Raw genomic sequence first — 17,768 nt, forward strand, 5'->3', positions numbered from 1 at the left:
AGCCCAGACCGACCTCACTGCCTGCTCGTGATCTCAGTAGGCTTCAGTTCCCTCATCTGTAAATGGCAATAACAATAATACCCGCCTCATAGGATTATTAATGGGCATTAGATAAGAAAATGGGTATATATTAAAATTTAGTATAGGGTCTGGTAGCTAGTGAGTAGCCAATATTTATGTGTATTTATTTGTGAACTTATGTGTCTCCTCTGGAGAGAGCATAACTAGTAAACATGGAAAAGCTTCAAAGCCTTAAATTTACCCACCAATGTTTATTGTTCCTGGTCTGTGGATTCTCTGCCTTCTCTCAGTGGTAACCCAAAGTACCTTTCACTTCTTGCTTTGCTGTTCCATTCTTTTCTTTTCTTTTCTTTCTTTTTTTTTTTTTTTTTTTTTTTTTTTTTGGAGATGGAGTCTTGCTCTGTCACCCAGGCTGGAGTGTAGTGGCACAATTATGGCTCACTGTAACCTCTGCCTCCTGGGTTCAAGTGATTCTCCTGCCTCAGCCTCCTGAGTAGCCGGGATTACAGGTGTGCACCACCACACCTGGCTAATTTTTGTATTTTTAGTAGAGATGAGGTTTCACCATGTTGGTCAGGCTGATCTTGAACTCCTGACCTCAGGTGATCTGCCTGTCTCAGCCTCCCAAAGTTCTGGGATTACAGGCATGAGCTACCGCGCCCAGCCTTCTCTTTCATTCTTGTGGGTGGTTCTCACCAACCTTGTTTTGTCCTCAGACTCTTCCCCTTTTCTAGGTGAAACCAACCCTTTCCTCCATGAAAGCCTCTTTCCTCAGGATACAGCTGACTTTTAAATTGGTTGGTTGAATTTTGGGTTTTGTGGGCTAGGTATCCTTAAAATCATTTCTAGCAACCTCAAAATGGTCTGCCTTGAATCTCATGTCTTTATGTCATGGGGAATGACAGCCTTTTCTCCCTTCTTTCTTCTTCATTGTGTTGGAAAGTGTCCTCTCAGTTTCTATTGGCAAGTCTTCATTTGAGTAAATTCCAATTCTTAATCTACTTCAAATATATATTGAATCATCATCTGCTTCAAAAATATAATGAAAACCGGCCAGGCGTGGTGGCTCATACTTGTAATCCCAGCACTTTGGGAGGCCGAGGCAGGCAGATCACCTGAGGTCAAGAATTTGAGACCAGCCTGATTAGCTGGGCATGGTGGTGCGTGCCTGTAGTCCCAGCTACTCAGGAGGCTGAGGCCAGAGAATTGCTTGAAATGAGGAGGTGGAGGTTGCAGTGAGCCTACATTGCACCACTGCACTCTAGCCTGGGTGACAGAGCAAGGCTCCTTTTCAAAACCAACCAACAAACAAACAAACAAAAAATATATATATATAAAACGAAAACCTCCAAATGCATAAAAAGGGTATGAAGGAAAATACAACACACACCCTGGTACCCACCCCTCAGCTGGTTAACCGCCTTCGTTTTTCTCAGAAGTCAGCACCTGTTAGAACCTGACAGCCAGCCTGGCCCGTCTCTCGCTGTAGTGTGTTCATCCAGTCCTGGTGTGCGTGTATGTCACCCTGTGTTAGGCCATCAGCTTCAAGTCAGCTCTTTGACCTGAGTTAAAACTCAACTTCTTGATTTGATGATTGATTAAATAATTCTCAGAACGTCCAGTATTTATGCAATCTTAATGTACACATGGCCTCTAAGGAGGAAAACAGTAATAACCACATACTCCTGGGTGGTATATTAGATGACAGATCTTTCTTACACAGCTGCATGTTTGTTCTCGACAGCGAATCTCCTGAGGTGGTACTGCAGGTGGTAGATCATGTCCCCCTTTACAAAGGAGAAGCAGCCATGGTGGATGAGTCCAGAACGTGCAGCCTCAGTTTTGTTTTCTTTGATTTGGGTACTTGTCTTCTATAGTTCTTTTTTTTTTTTTGGAGATGGAGTGTCACTCATACTGTCATCCAGGCTGGAGTGCAGTGGCATGATCTTGGCTCACTGCAACTTCCACCTCCCAGGTTTAAGCAATTCTCCTCCCTCAGCCTCCCGAGTAGCTGGGATTATAGGCATGCGCCGCCACGCCCGGTTAATTTTTGTATTTTTTTAGTAGAGATGGGGTTTCACCATGTTGGCCAGGCTGATCTCAAACTCCTGACCTCAAGTGATCCATCTGCCTCCACCTCCCAAAGTGCTGGGATTACGGGCATGAGCCACCGTGCCTGGCCACTCAAATAGACTTGTTTTAAAAACAAATATTGTCATTTCTATAAATAGAAAACAACATTTGTTATAAATAAGAAGTAACTTCTGGGCGCGGTGGCTCATGCCTGTAGTCCCAGCAATTTGGGAGGCTCAGGTGAGAGGATCACTTGAGGCCAGGAGTTTGAGACTTAGCAAGAGCAACATAATGAGACCCTTATCTCTCAAAAAAAAAAAAAAAAACAACAACAACAAAACGCTAGGCATGGTGGTGTGTACCTGTAGTCCCAGCTACTCGGGAGGCTGAGGTGGAAGGATTGCTTGAGCCTAGGAGTTCAAGACTGCAGTGAGCCGAGATTTCTCTACTGCACTCCATCACTCCACCCTGGGTGACAGAGCAAGGCCCTGACTCTTAAAAGAAAAGAACCATATAAATACCCAGTGAAAAACCAAACAATCTTATTAAATCTGGAGCCAGATCTTGTTGCTAGCAAATATATTGATTCTGAGGCTGCCCTCACTTTGGCACCTAGTTAGAAAATGGTCTTAAAGACAGAGTAGCACCAAACTTCAACTTTCTTCTCAAGGCTAGCAGAAGAGCTTTTAAACAGAATAAAAAATGGAACAACTTTTTTATTTTGCGACTTAATGTTTAATGCTACATATGTGGACTACCTAAAATTATCTCGTTTTCTGCCAGTAGTTTATGTGCTGCTCTAAGTGATAGCAGATCAACTCTCACATCTCAGTGGATTAACACAGTAAAGGTTTATTTCCTGCTCATGCTACATGTCTAAAATGGGGGTAGGGTAAGGGCAGAGGGCAGGCTTCTCGACATAGTTACTGCTGCTCCACATAGCCACTCAGTTACCTAGGCTGAGGGAGACTCTACCATCTTGCCAGTCATCATGATAGAAGAAAAGCTATAGGTCAGGCATGGTGGCTCACACCTGTAATCCCAACAATTTGGGAGGCCGAGGTGGGAGGATCTCTTGAACCCAGGAGTTCAAGACCAGCCTGGGCAACATAGTGAAACCGTGTGTCTACAAAAAATAATAATAAAATTAGCCAGGCATCGTGGTGCACACCTGTAGTCCCAGCTACTCAAGAGGCTGTGGTGGGAGGATCACTTGAGCCCAGGAGGTCAAGGCTGCAGAGAGCCATGATCGTACCACTGCACTCCAGCCTGGGTGACAGAAACTCTGTCTCAAAAAAAAAAGAGAGGTTATACAGAACTGACACCTATTCTCTACTTTGCCTGGAAGTAATCGCCTCATTTCTCTTCTCAGTCCATTGGCTGGAACTGGTCATATGGTCTCACCTAAGTGCATGGGAGCCGGGAAGTATACAAGAGCACATGGGATATTTGGTGACCATTGCTGTCTCTGCTACATCTACATCTGTCTCTCTGATCTCAGGCTGGTCTGGATGTATCTAGATGAAGAATGGATGTGGGCAGTTTTTGTTTGAAGAAGCTAATGATTATGTGTGGGGTAGTTTGTAATTTATTAATGTTATAATAATAAGCAAATGCAGGTGGTCAGATGTGTCAGCCATTCCTTGGTAATCGTGTCTCCTTTCTTGAAGTTTCATTAAAGAACGATCAAAAGTCAACACAGTTCCTCTGAAGAATAAGAAGGCCTCCAGTTTTCATGAGTTTGCACGGAATACCAGTGATGCTTGGGACATTGGCGATGATGAGGAAGAGGACTTTTCCTCACCTTCTTTCCAAACTCTGAACTCAAAAGTTGCTTTGGCAACTGCAGCCCAAGTTCTAGAAAACCACAGCAAGCTGAGAGTAAAACCAGAACGGTCCCAGTCAACGACATCGGACGTTCCTGCCAACTACAAGGTCATAAAGTCCAGCAGTGATGCCCAGCTTTCCAGAAACTCTAGTAAGTCCTTCCTGCTCCCTTCATAGCCTCAGCCTTCTCAGCAGCGTGCATTTTAAATAAAAGCGATTTTTCTTTGGGGCCTCACTCAGGTAGATATTCAGTTGGGTGGTAAATAAACTCAAGCCTGAGATATGACATCATTAAGCCTGAGTGGTCACAAGCTATACTTGCCCCTCCCACAGTGGTGGCTGCCCAGTCTGGTGACCTGGGCCTTCACTGTCTTGACACCCAGGTGTTGTTTGCCGTTCTCCTCTTCTCTTCTTCCTTTCCCTGTGGTGGAGTCCACAACTTCTCTGGTTTGATTGCTTCACATTGCTTTAGGCCTGGTCAGGTTTAGAAATATTAACTAATGTATTTAAAGCTGTTAGTGGCTGAATTTCACAATTGTTTGGCACTATAGTTTGACTTTCTCAGCCCTAGGGAACAGCCACTAGCATAAGGTTGTCTTTTCCTGTTCCTGAGGGAGGGAGCAAATGTGCCTAAAGGCCCCAGGTCCCAGCTTCCTGACCATCAGGCAGGTCCCATCAGGTTGGGTGGGGTATATGTAGAGGCCTCTCTGTTTCTTTTCGGGAAACTGGCCACAGTAATGGTTGATGTGATGGTGGTTTTATTAGACCTTTGGGGACTCTCAGTGTATTCCTTTAAATATTCGTGGTTGTGTTTAATGTTGCCCTAATGGGTTTTATGAAAGTATGTTGGGAGCTGGAGAGGGAAGCTTTGTCATCGCAGTGAGAGTTGAAGCAGTGAGCTGGTACAGGAGGAAAAGGAAGTAGAAGAACATCAGAGCCCTCGTTCTGAGGGAACTTTTTCGTGGCTGTAAGGTCTTTGCAATCATTCCACAGTTATTTTCCATCACTGATTTGGGCTCTAGCATGAACCTTCAGTGCCATGCACAGATAGGCATTCAGTGTTACTGGACCAGGTGGCCACAGCTGCAGGCCGTGGAAGGTGTCTACACACTGTGATGGAGGGTCTCCAGAGGTTTCCAGTGTGAGGAAGGCCCCTACCGTGATCCATGATGAGCTGCCCTGTGCAGCCAGGACCTCCCCCGCCCAGCCCAGAGCATTCTCCCTGAGGAGGTTTTCTCCTGCCGGCATCTGTCCGTAAATAGGTAATAGCAGAGATTTACCTCTGTCTCAGCTTTGCGGTGTGTGTCTGCATTTTCTAGTCCCCTTGTTACACTAGGCGTCCCAGCCAACTGTCTCGTGGAAGTTGTTTTTGTAAACCTTCTAGCAGTGCTGGTTGGTTGATAGTCACTGTTTAATTTTTATTATGACTACTACTTTTTAAGGCCCAGCCATGTAAAGAATATGAAACAGTCATGTAAGCACAGCTAGAATTAAAAACTGAGTTTTGCTTTTGGTAATAAAAGAGTTTTAGAGTCAGGCTTACCTAAGGTGTTTTTTCACCTCTCATTTGCAAATTATTTAACCTCCCTGAGCTGCAGTTTCTTGTCTGTAAAATAGTTATACATTCCTACCATATGTTCTAAGGATCAAATGAGAGATCATATGTAAAAGTGACCTATATGCCTTATACCTATGAAGCACTCAATATATGTGGGTCCTGTACTGCTTATTCCCCTACCCACCATCTAGTGTAGAAATGTCGAGAACAAGACAGAGTTCAGTTTGAGTCTTTGTTTGCTATTTTAGTCATATCTTGGCAGAATTAAGAACCGGTTGATTTTGGTGGGAAATGTAGGAGCACAAAGGAACCGCAGCCACCAAAGGCAGGATTGCCTTAGGCCAGAGCTTCTCACCATTGTACAGGGCACACTGGTGGGCCAAGAACCGAGTACAGGATGTGCGGGGATATCGATCCTTTTAGTCCTTGGAGCAGCCGGGGCTTCTGGGGCCTGTGGAGAGCAACCACCTCCATTTGTTGCAGCCTTTTGCTTTGTGGTGTCGTCATTCCTTATGTGCTCTGTGCTGTGGAGTGGGAAGGAAAACACTGCCTCACACTAAACTCAACTCACTACTTGGCACCAAGAAAAGTTCCAAGTTAGGGTAGAAAGAAAACATTTGATTTTACTTTAGAGTCACCAAAAAAGTTCTCAGAAGTTGCTGCAGCATCTGGAGTCTCTGTTACCACCTAAGGTGCCTTGGTGTGTTGGATATAAATGCAGCCGTTTCTCTGGGCAGTGAATGGGGCGTGGCTGGGTTCTGGCCCCTTGCTGCCCTTCAGCTGGGCACCTCAGACAGTGCACGTAGGCAGCCACAGCCTTGGGGAGGAAACACGACGCCGAACGGTTAGGTTTAAGGCTTCTCAGAATCCATGCTCCTCACACAGCCCGTTCTCTTTCTTTTTCAAATGATCTCAGGTGATACATGCCTGAGGAACCCACTCCACAAACAGCAGTCACTCCCTCTCCGGCCCATCATCCCCCTCGTTGCCCGGATCTCGGATCAGAACGCTTCTGGGGCCCCCCCAATGACTGTCCGGGAGAAAACCCGCCTAGAAAAATTCCGTCAGCTTCTCTCCAGCCACAACACTGACTTAGGTGAGTCCCTGTGAACCCAGGCAAGGTAGGAGCTTTGGGATTCGCAGAGGCCTGGAAGCTACTGCTCTTTATTCTTCCTTCTTTTACTGTTCTAGCTTCTCCTGACCTGGTGCCCATTGCAGTGACATGCAGGTATTAAGTCAGACATATGTTACTAGAGATTATGGACCAAATTAGGTGGGACTGGTTTCTGTGGCCTGTGGACCCTAGTGCAACTATTCTGACTTTGATCTCCCTTATCTCAAGGTGACTCTTACTGAAGTCTACACCCACTGGTCTTTCCCTTCCCCTCTAACTTTCATCTCTGAGCTGACAGGACTGCTACTGCAAGGCCGTGTCCTTGGCACTTGGCTGCTCAGGGCTGTTTTGGGCTTTTCCCTGTGCTTATGGGTAGCAGGTGGTGGTGGTGGTGGTCTTACATGGATGGAAGGAGACATCAGGCAGCGCTGGTTGCGGTTTGCTTTAGAGCATTTGTGGAGAGTTAATCTAACAAGGCTGTTTTCTGTTTACAGATGAACTGAGGAAGTGTAGCTGGCCAGGGGTTCCCAGGGAGGTTCGACCTATAACCTGGAGACTCCTGTCGGTGAGTTCTACCCACTGTGTAGAGAAGTGTGAGCCTCACACAGCCCTTCTTGCCTGATGAGGTTAGTCTGGACACATTGGTCTTAACTCCATAGACTTCTCTAGTCCTACTGGATATGACAGAACTATAGGACTGTAGTCCTGTTTCTGTGCATAAAGAAATACACTCTTGAGAGTTTATTCACACACATGTAGAGGTACACAGACTTGTACCAATAGTCATGGTCTCATGTTCTTAACAGCGAGGAAGAAGAATTGAGTGAGATAGGGTGATCCCAGCACTTGCTTTGAGTATGCTCCAATGTTCCCTGTGCTTCACTCCTGTTTCAGCTGGAATAACCAAAAGTTGAAACCCACTTTGATCTGTGAAGAGTTGATAAATGGGCCTCCCTTGGAAGCCTTACTAGTCCTGCTTTCACCAAGTACAGAGCACTGTGCCAGCCGCTATGATAGGAACACTTGGGTTTCCTGAGCCTGTAAAATTCATTCATTCATCTAGTGAGGATTTATTGAGGGCCTGCTGTTTGCCAGGCATAGTGCCAGATGCTTTGAGCAGATGCAAAGATGAATAAACCACAGTCCCCACTCTCCAGGCATTCACTGCAGAATGCATTACATAAATGTTTTCAAGAAGGGTCTGTCTCCTGACTGCTCACCCCACCTCTACTCTTGCAACCATATAATCATTGCCTCTGCCACTTCTAATAAGTTTGAATGCTATTCAGAGTAGATTTGGTGAGAACGGAAGGGGAACAGAAAATAAAAGAATGAGAGTGGGATCTAGACCAGGGATAAGAATGAAAGTTGGCCTGGAGCTTTGGCTAGGCCGGGGGCTGCTGCCAGAAGTTCTGTCTGAGTGTTGTAGCTGTATGTCACAGATTCCATTCAGCTGCTTCCTAAGCTGGTAATTCTGAAAGTTACACTGGAAAAGAATGTAACTGGCACCAACTTACTTGGCACAGTGCTGAGATGTGCTGTAGAGGTTGCTATATCCCTGCCTTTCTCAGAAGTATGGCCCTGGACACACACAGCCCTCCGAGGCCATGACTTGGGTCCAGCTCCCTCCCACTGACCTACATTCACTCCTGTACTGTGCCAGCTCTGGGAGCTGAGGAGTGCTCACCAGTGGCACAAGCTGCAGCACAGTGCAGGGCCAAGGGAATAAATAATCCTGGGAAAGCTGGCCTTGCTTCATCTGCTCACATGTGGATCTCGTTGAATGAGGAGAGGGCAAAAAATGGGTGGCCAGAACCATAAAGGGATTTACCCTTGGCAGGTTTCCTTCTTGATAGTTTCCAAACCACTGCATAGATTAAAATAAAAATTAAGGATTTATCCAACCATTGTCTTTCCCCATCTGACCAGCAGTCTTGTCTATAGGGCTATCTCCCAGCAAACACCGAGAGGAGGAAGTTGACCCTGCAGCGGAAGCGGGAGGAATATTTTGGCTTCATTGAACAGTATTATGACTCTCGAAACGAGGAACATCACCAGGATACCTACAGACAGGTACAGTCATCACCTGCTGCCTCTTTGCTTAATAGTCATACACTTTAGATATGTCTCATGGTAGTGCTCTCAGGGTACAGGCTTTCCAAGTCTTCAGGCTGTGGTATCTTGGTTAGGAGTTAAGTTTATCCTCAAAACTGTTTCCCCTCTTTTCATTCAGCAGCTCTGATTTTAGCCACTTTAAATAGACAGACTTTTTTGGTACTTGTCAGCGCACTGCTTCTCAAACTTTAATGTACATACAAATCACCTAGGATCTTGATAAGATCTCACCTAGAGATTATGAGAAAATGCAGATTCTGATTTAGCGGGTCTCAGGTAAAGCCTGCAGTTCTAATGTGCTCCCTTGCAATGCTGCTGCTGCTGGTCCACCAACCACACTCAGTAGTAAGGGTTATCGAGCACAGAGAGGAAGGACAAGCTTACTTAGCAGTGGCCCAGTCTCTCTGGACTATGACATCAGTATGTTTTTCTGGCAGCTGCAGTGCTGTTTTGGCATCTGTGACTGTCTGTAGGAGCTGTAGCTATCAGTAGTCTTGTCAGGGAGTCTTCTGTCATTGCCCATAATCGTCCTCATGGTCTGCGGAAAGGTCTGCTCCCAACATCACATGTGGAGGGAGGAGAAGAGTAGGCTAGGGGTTGCAGAAAGTGGAAGGTGGGCAGCTGTTTACAGCAAGCCTCAAGAACTGAAGTAGCCTCTGCTGCTGCTGCTGACACAGTCTTTTGCAGCAGCAGTTAGACTGGGCATTGGGAAATCCCTGAGTTGAAATGGACTATAGTGATGTCTTAGGTAACAGAAGTAAGAACTTTCAGCTTCAGTTACTGAAGGCCAACTCCTTTTGGTCCTTCTCCACTTCTTTTTTTTTTTTTTTTTTTTTTTTGAGATGGAGTCTCGCTCTGTCGTCCAGGCTGGAGTGCAGTGGTGCGATCTTGGCTCACTGCAGCCCACACCTCCTGGATTCAAGTGATTCTCCTGCCTCAGCTTCCCGAGTAGCTGGGATTACAGGCATGTGCTACCAGGCCCGGCTAATTTTTTGTTTATCTTTTTTGAGACCGAGTCTTGTTCTGTCGCCTAGGCTGGAGTGCAGCGGCACAATCTCAGCTTGCTCCAGCCTCTGTCCCCCGGGTTCCAGCGATTCTCCTGCCTCACCCTCCTGGGTAGCTGGGATTACAGGCGCACACCACCACACCCAGCTAATTTTTGTAATTTTAGTAGAGACGGGGTTTCGCCATGTTGGCCAGGCTGGTCTCAAACTCCTGGCCTCAGGTGATCCACCCACCTTGGCCTCCCAAAGTGCTGGGATTACAGGTATGAGCTACCGCTCCCAGCCCTAATTTTTGTATTTTTAGTGGAGACGGGGTTTCACCATGTTGGCCAGGCTGGTCTCAAACTCCTGACCGCAAGTGATCCACCCGCCTCAGCCTCCCAAAGTGCTGGGATTACAGGCGTGAGGCATCGCCCTGGCCCTTCCGTGCTTCTTACACGTCATGACTTCATAAACAAGTTCGTTTCTGGTTCCCTATTTTAGGACATTTTTGCAGCTTTCTGAGCTCTTCTAGTTCTTAGGAACTGTTGATGAGTAAGATTCTGAAAGATGGGTACCTACTTGGATCATACCTGCTACATACATGCCAGCCCAGAGTGAAACAGACTTCAGAGCAATAAGAAAAAACCCTTAGGCTGTGAAGCCTGTTGCCATTTGGCTTTAGTGGTTTCTTTTGGGAGGTTTCCTCACTGTTTAATAAGCTACTGTTATCATGGAAACATGTTCCACATGGGCAGGTAGGTATAACTAGATTTTTTTCTGTGTCAATCACTTCTTTCTGAAGATAAATTGTGTTTTCTTACTACTTTGATTCCCATTTCTTTTTTTTTTTTTTTTTGAGACGGAGTCTCGCTCTGTTGCCCAGGCTGGAGTGCAGTGGCCCGATCTCGGCTCACTGCAAGCTCCACCTCCCGGGTTCACACGATTCTTCTCCTGCCTCAGCCTCCCAAGTAGCTGGGACTACAGGCGCCCGCCACCACACCCGGCTAATTTTTTGTATTTTTAGTAGAGACGGGGTTTCACCATGTTAGCCAGGATGGTCTCGATCTCCTGACCTCATGATCTGCCCGCTTGGCCTCCCAAAGTTCTGGGATTACAGGCATGAGCCACCGCACCCGGCCAGATGATTCTCATTTCTTTAAAAAAAAAACTTGTCAAAAGAACAAACTGGGCCAGGCATGGTGGCTCACACCTGCAATCCCAGCACTTTGGCAGGCCGAGGCGGGTGGGTCACCTGAGGTCAGGAGTTTGAGATCAGCCTGGCCAACATGGTGAAACCCTGTCTCTACTAAAAATGCAAAAATTAGCCAGGCGTGGTGGCAGGCGCCTGTAATCCCAGCTACTTGGGAGGCTGAGGCAGGAGAATCGCTTGAACCCTGGAGGCGGAGGTTGCAGTGAGCTGAGATAGCGCCATTGCACTCCAGCCTGGGGGACAAGAGCGAGACTTCATCTCAAAAAAAAAAAAAAAAAAAAACCCAAAACAAAACAAACATTGGCATTTGTGTTTTTGGACATGCCTTCTCTTTTTCAGATTCACATTGACATTCCAAGGACGAATCCTCTCATTCCGTTGTTCCAGCAACCACTTGTACAGGAGGTGAGGGAATTAGTTAATGTTCTTTGGCGCTTCTCCCCACATCGTTCTGTGGCACCTGTTTACAGGTTTGCGGCTAATCATAATAGTACCTTATGTTCGTATATGCAGCTTTGGTTCCTTCAGAGCATGGTTTCATACATTCTCATTTGATCTTCGTTACAAATCTGTGAGCAGAATAACACTTTGAAAGGCTAAGGAACTTGCTCAGAATTTTGAGGCTACCCGGTGGCAGAATGAAGAACCCACATCTTAGAATTCCTATTCCTGTATTTGCTCTACTTTATCAAGCTGGAAGTAGTGATTTTTTAAATTGTGGTAAAATATACATAATATAAAATTTACTGTGTTAACCATTTTTTAGTGTACAGCTCAGTGGCATTAAGTACAGTCACACTGTTGTATGACCATCATCACCATCCACTTCCAGAACATTTTTCATCCTCCCACACTGAAACGCTGTATCCATTAAATATTAACTCTCTTCCCCAGCAGCCTCCATTCTATTTATCTCTAAGAATTTGACTACTCCAGGCAGCTCAAATAAGTGGAATCATACAGTATTTGTCCTTCTGTGACTGGCTTATTTCACTTAGCATAATATCTTTAAGGTTCATCCCTGTTGTTGCATGTGTGAATTTCCTTTTTTAAGGCTGAATAATATTCCATTGTACATATGTAACACATATTGTTGAGTTATTCATCTGTGAGTGGACACATGGGTTGCTTTCACCTTTTGGCTATTGTGAGTAATGCTGCTGCTAGTATGGGTATGTGAATATCTGTTTGAGTCTCTGTTTTAAATTCTTTTGGTTATATATTTAGAAGTGGGATTAGTAGTTATATTTTGAGACCTAACAAGTTAATGAAGTACATGGAAGGTGTCAGTGGGGCTATTATGTTTTGACTCAAGCAGTAACTATAAACTTCTTAAGATTAGGGATTTCCTTTGCAACTTTACAGTAGCCAGGACACTAAGTATTAGTGCTTTTTTAACGGAACTTTCAGTTCTCATAATAGAGAGGGATGGTGGTTAAAATGCTGAAAATAATTTCTATTTGACTTTGGGTTATATTTATAATTTTGTTTAAATGTAGATGTCTCCACTGGTGGGGTCCCTCATGTCTTACCCATAGCATAAAGAAGATTTTGAAGGTAACATCATTATTTTAACTATAAGATTCAGCTCACAGGAAGCTAAAAACCCATTCACGATCCCTTTATCCTCCCATACAGTTTTCCATGGCTCAGCACTGCTTATTCCTCATTTTAACTTGGAGATGTTCAGAGACTTTTCTTTTACCTGTGCATGCTTACTCTGAATTTGGAGATGGGGAAAGGAGTCAGTTTAAAAGGCTTCTCAGCCAGACATGGTGACTCACTCCTATAATCCCAGCACTTTGGGAGGCCAAGACCAGAGGGATTGCTTGAGCCCACGAGTTTGAGACCAGTCTGGGTAACATAGCGAGACCCTGTCTCAAAAAAATTGCAGAATTAGCCAGGCATGGTGGTGTGTGCCTGTGCTACTGTGCCTGTGCTACTTGGGAGGCTGAGGAGGGAGGATCTCTTGAGCCCAGGTGGTCAAAGCTGCAATGAGCCATGATTGTGCTACTGCACTCCAGCCTGGGTAACAGAGCAAGATCCTGTCAAAAAAAAAAAGTTTGGGGGGTGGTGGCTTCTGTTAGTTGTGCATCCTGAATACAATATGGGAGCTCAAACTTTATTCTTCCCAATTTTTCCTGAATGACCATTTCATCTAGCAGGCTACAGTCATCTTTAAAATTTTTTTTATTCTAACTTTTTAAGAGACAGGGTCTCACTCTGTCACCCAGGCTAGAGTGCAGTGGCATGATCATAGCTCACTGCAGCCTCTACCTCCTGGGCTCAAGCAGTCCTCCTGCCTCAGCCTCCCAAGTAGCTGGGGCTACAATCATGCACCACCATACCTGGCTAATTTTTTTTCTCATAATTTTTTGTAGAGATGGGGTCTTGCTTTGTTGCCCAGGACTGGTCTCGAACCCCTGGCCTCAAGCAATCTTTCTGCTTCTGCCTCTCAAAATGCTGGAATTACAAGGCATGAGCCACCATCCAGGCTGGTAAAAATGCCAACCAAGAAGCAAAGAACTAAGTAACACTGAATACGGAAAGGCTTGCTTTGAAAACCTGAAAGATACTTGATAATTGACTATAGTATGTAAGAATTACCCACACTAGTAGAAGAGACATAGGAAGACCTCCAGCGGTTCTCCTATCCACTCCTCTCTATAAGGCAGGATTATCCCGGACTTTTTCTATAGTGAACATCCCATGGTCTCCCTTGGTTACCAGGCTTGGTGCTCTTCAGTTTCCATCTCTTTGACCACTTCACTTGTACCATGTGAGTGTGTCTGTGTTGTCCCACCCTGACTAGAGAGGATGATCACAGGTCTTCTGATTCTGAACAGCTAGCTTCCATGTACTTGGCCATTGCTAAGCCAGGCGCCAAGGATTTGAGTATTTACAAGGGGCTGATCCTGTAGAGTAGAAGCCCTTCTAAGTCCTTTGGAAAGACCAACCTGGAGGAGCTTTTTAATAGAGGCATCTAGACAGACCCAGGTCACAAGAAATGCAAAGAAAGAGAGTGAGGCAGGGAATTCTTGAGATTTTCCTGAAAATGATGGTTCTAGCTTTGGCTGTATTTTCAAGATAGAGGGATCATTTAGCAACAGAGAGGAAATAGAGGGTAAGAGCGCTCCCATTAGAGTGTTGGGCCGAATGCAAATGAAGGTGCTATGCCTTTTCCTCAACCACACAAAGCAAATGGGTAGGTCTAGTGAAGGCAGAGAGGCCAGCTCCCTTCCAGGGAAGGCTTTGTTCTCACTGCCTATGAAGGCAGCAGTGTTGACAGTGAAAGAAACTGTTTCTCAGCTCTGTTTGCCAGCTGTAGGCACAACTCTCTATGACAGAGAGGCTGGGAAGCATCCTTTATGTCTCTAGATTCTCTATGTCCCTCCTACACTAGATAACCATCTCCAAAACCATATAACCATTTCCTGTTTATTGGTCTCCCTGGGAGGTTTTTCTCCCTTCCACCTGCTTGAGAGGGCCTCTTCAATCTGATGCAGTGGTGACTGGCTGAGATTCTCCCAAGTCCACGTGTTCTAATCTCCTACCCTATCATCTGAATGTACTCACATCACCTCTGCCATCTCTCTGGTGTGGTTCACAGAGGCATGAGGCAGCCCAGTCAAAGCCAGTCTCAAGACTGTGTCAGACTCAGGAGTTGTGGTCACCAGGATGAAACCAGGCAATGGGTATCATCAGGTTGAGAGAAGACGGGGAGAAGCTCAGAGGGCCTAATGAAAGCGAGAGGAGTATAGTTGAGTGGCACAGGGCATGATTATGTAAAGGGACCATAAAGATCTTTCCTTTGTCCCCAGCGTAGGCCTCTGGCTTCTTATGGCTAATATGCTAAACCCCAGGGCCTTTCCCATAGGGCTCTGGCTGGTTTCTCTTTTCTCAAATTCCCAGCTATAGGAGTCCATAGGATTTTGTTTGACTTCCTATCCTTAGCAAATGTCTGAGTTGTATCCTGATATGTGAAGTGACTTCCTGCAATGTGCAGTCTGTCACTTGGTCCTAGTCAGGCTGGGTTAGAATTAAATCAAGACCTCCTTTCTTCTCAGCAGGGAGAGGGGAGGGTGGTAGAAAAGGTGTTTCCTCTCTAAATCCTGTAATGACCAAAAAAAAAAAAATTTATTAAAAAGCATCAGAACTGGGATGTCCTGATATCTTGCTCTTGGAAATAGGAAACAGTATCTACAGATGAGAATGTGGTGGCCTGAATTAACAGCATTCATCCCAAATGTTTTCTAAGGCATTTGGGTTTGCTATTCTTTCCTTCTCCCAATTTCATGTTGTGGTGACCAGACAGTGAAAAAATGAATAAAGGGCAAGAAGTATCTACCCCTACTTGAAAACAGTTAGTGTATTTAGAAACTTTTTGCATTTATATACTTCTTTATCCCATAGTATCTTAAAATTTTCCTAAAAATTCTACACCAACCTAGAGGTAAATTGTGAAGTAGGTAAATGGAGGGAGGGAATGTGTGTCCCCATGATTTAACACTCGTGTCTTTCTTTCTCATTTTCCTAGATCTTTGAAAGAATTCTATTTATTTGGGCCATCCGCCACCCTGCCAGTGGGTATGTCCAGGGAATTAATGACCTGGTCACTCCATTCTTTGTCGTCTTCCTCTCAGAATATGTGGGTAAGAAGCATTAGTACCAAGCTGAACAAGCTATTGCTCTTTCTTATCTGCCGTCTGTCTGTTTGTTTTTCCCAAGAGTCTAGCCAGTGGGTATGTCTTGCTAGAAAATAGAGAGTGCCTTTGGCATACACAGCTAAAACTACTTTTAACAGTGGTTGCTGCCTGAAATTTATCTCTTAAGATGGTCACAGATCTCACCTAAAAAGACCTGCTTTGTTACAAGAATGACCACATTGATACGTTTTGTGGTTTGATGGTTTATTTGAGATTATTTTAGGATTATTTTGAACTTGTTTCCGACGCAGGCCCTCATCCATGTAAACTGGAATTTTAGATTGGACATCAGGCCTGCACACTCCAGTCCACTTGCTGTATCTTAGGGGCAGGATGTGGACGTGCAGAGGACAAAAGGTTGTGGCACCAGAACCCAGCACATACGGGAAGTGATGGAATGGGCTAAGGAGAACTCCAGGACCTTGATTTCTCCCCACTCCTTCTTCACCTCTCACCCGACTGGGTTCTTGTCACTTTGGAGAGAGATTAGATTTCATGGCAGCAGTTAGGTTTTCTTGTAGTCCCAGCCTCTGCCAGCCAGCCTAAGTTAAGCAGAGTCTTAAAGGAGTAGAGGATCCTGTGTTTCTCTCTTTTGGTTTCCTTAATCACTTGTGCTGAGAGAGTCACAGGAAAACCCGTCTGCCATGGCCTGATGCTTTGTTTCCTTAGGTAAGGAGAACCTCATGTAGGAATAAGAACATCGAAAGGGATCTTAGAAAGCCATTCGTGTAATCCCTCATTTCACTGAGAAGTTGTGAGATTCTCTGTCTCCTTATTAGAGGCAGAGCTAGAACTAAAACCATTTTCTTTAGACTCTGAGGGTAGTGGATGATTGTGGTTTTTGGAGGAAGCCATTTGGAGGGGTTAGGGGGTTGGGTAATGAGAAGTGGGTGAGAGTGGAGCCCTTTGGAGAGGAGAGCACAAGAAATGTCTCACTTGGTCTATCCCATCCAGGTTTTGCGATGGAGCTCAAAGGGGTGATGAGGTCTTTCAGGAGGCAGTCTCAGAAAATTAAGAATTAAGGCAACTGACTAAGAAAGCTTTTTCTAAAGGACTTTTTACATCTCCCCGCCGCCCCTCCTCCCCCCCTTAATAGATCAACTTTTGGAAGCAGCGTAATTCTACTATGTTGTATAATTTTATCAAGAGAGCATTTCAGCTGATCTGTTGGGATTTTTTAGTTGCTTCTTGCAGTAGTAATTTTCTAAAATAGTATTGAAGAATGAGCCTAGGATGGTATTAATCCATTCGTTAATCTACATTTGAAGTCTAAATGCTGTCATGAAATCTTGCTAACAGTGTTATGCCAATTAAAAATAATCCTCAGCAGCTGTAGTTCTGATTAGATATTTAATTATCTTGTTAGCTACCATTTATATTTTGTTCCAAGCATGTCTTCACTTTCTTCAGGTGCCCATCCCACTACTACCTCAACCCCATCAAGCAGTGTGCCTTCCTGTGATAGATATGACTGCTTTCTGATCTTGGTACAGGCATATCTTGTTTTATTGAACTTTGTAGATATTGCATTTTTATAAATTGAAGATTTGTGGCAACCCTGCGTTGAGCAAGTCTATCAGTGCCATTTTTCAAAAGCACGTGTTCACTTTGTGTCTCTGTGTCACATTCTGATAATTCTCACAGTATTTTTAACTTTTCATTATTATTATTATTTATCTTTTTCTTTTTTCGAGACAGAGTCTCGCTCTGTCGCCCAGGCTGGAGTGCAGTGGCGTGATCTCGGCTCACAGCAACCTCCGCCGCCCGGGTTCAAGCGATTCTCGTGCCTCAGCCTCCCGAGTAGCTGCGACTACAGGTGCCCGCCACCACGCCTGGCTAATTTTTTGTATTTTTAGTAGAGACGGGGTTTCACTGTGTTAGCCAGGATCGTCTCGATCTCCTGACCTCGTGATCCGCCCACCTCGGCCTCCCAAAGTGCTGGGATTACAGGCATCAGCCACCGTGCCTGGCCCAACTTTTCATTATTATTATATCTGTCATGGTCATCTGTGATCAGCGAACTTTGATGTTACTATTGTAATTATTTCAGGGTGCCATGAACTGCCTCCATATAAGACAGTGAACTTAATTTACAAATGTTGTGTCTGTTCTGATTGCTCCACCAGCTGGTCCTTCTTCATCTCCCTTTCCTTGGGCC

At 45.1% G+C, this 17,768-nt stretch overlaps 1 protein-coding gene across 1 annotated transcript in view; it reads left to right on the forward strand.

The window, feature by feature from the left end:
• The window catches only part of TBC1D22B (TBC1 domain family member 22B), a 73,733-nt gene that overhangs the window by 17,872 nt on the left and 38,093 nt on the right, over window positions 1-17,768 (forward strand). The window contains exons 3-8 of the mRNA XM_032140223.2: window positions 3,765-4,072; window positions 6,396-6,575; window positions 7,088-7,158; window positions 8,538-8,666; window positions 11,244-11,309; window positions 15,442-15,556. Coding sequence (XP_031996114.1) covers window positions 3,765-4,072; window positions 6,396-6,575; window positions 7,088-7,158; window positions 8,538-8,666; window positions 11,244-11,309; window positions 15,442-15,556 — 869 coding nt within the window. The remainder of the gene's footprint in view (window positions 1-3,764; window positions 4,073-6,395; window positions 6,576-7,087; window positions 7,159-8,537; window positions 8,667-11,243; window positions 11,310-15,441; window positions 15,557-17,768) is intronic.

The sequence above is a fragment of the Hylobates moloch genome, unplaced genomic scaffold, assembly GCF_009828535.3.
Source record: "Hylobates moloch isolate HMO894 unplaced genomic scaffold, HMol_V3 SCAFFOLD_20, whole genome shotgun sequence".
NCBI classification, from domain to species: domain Eukaryota; kingdom Metazoa; phylum Chordata; class Mammalia; order Primates; family Hylobatidae; genus Hylobates; species Hylobates moloch.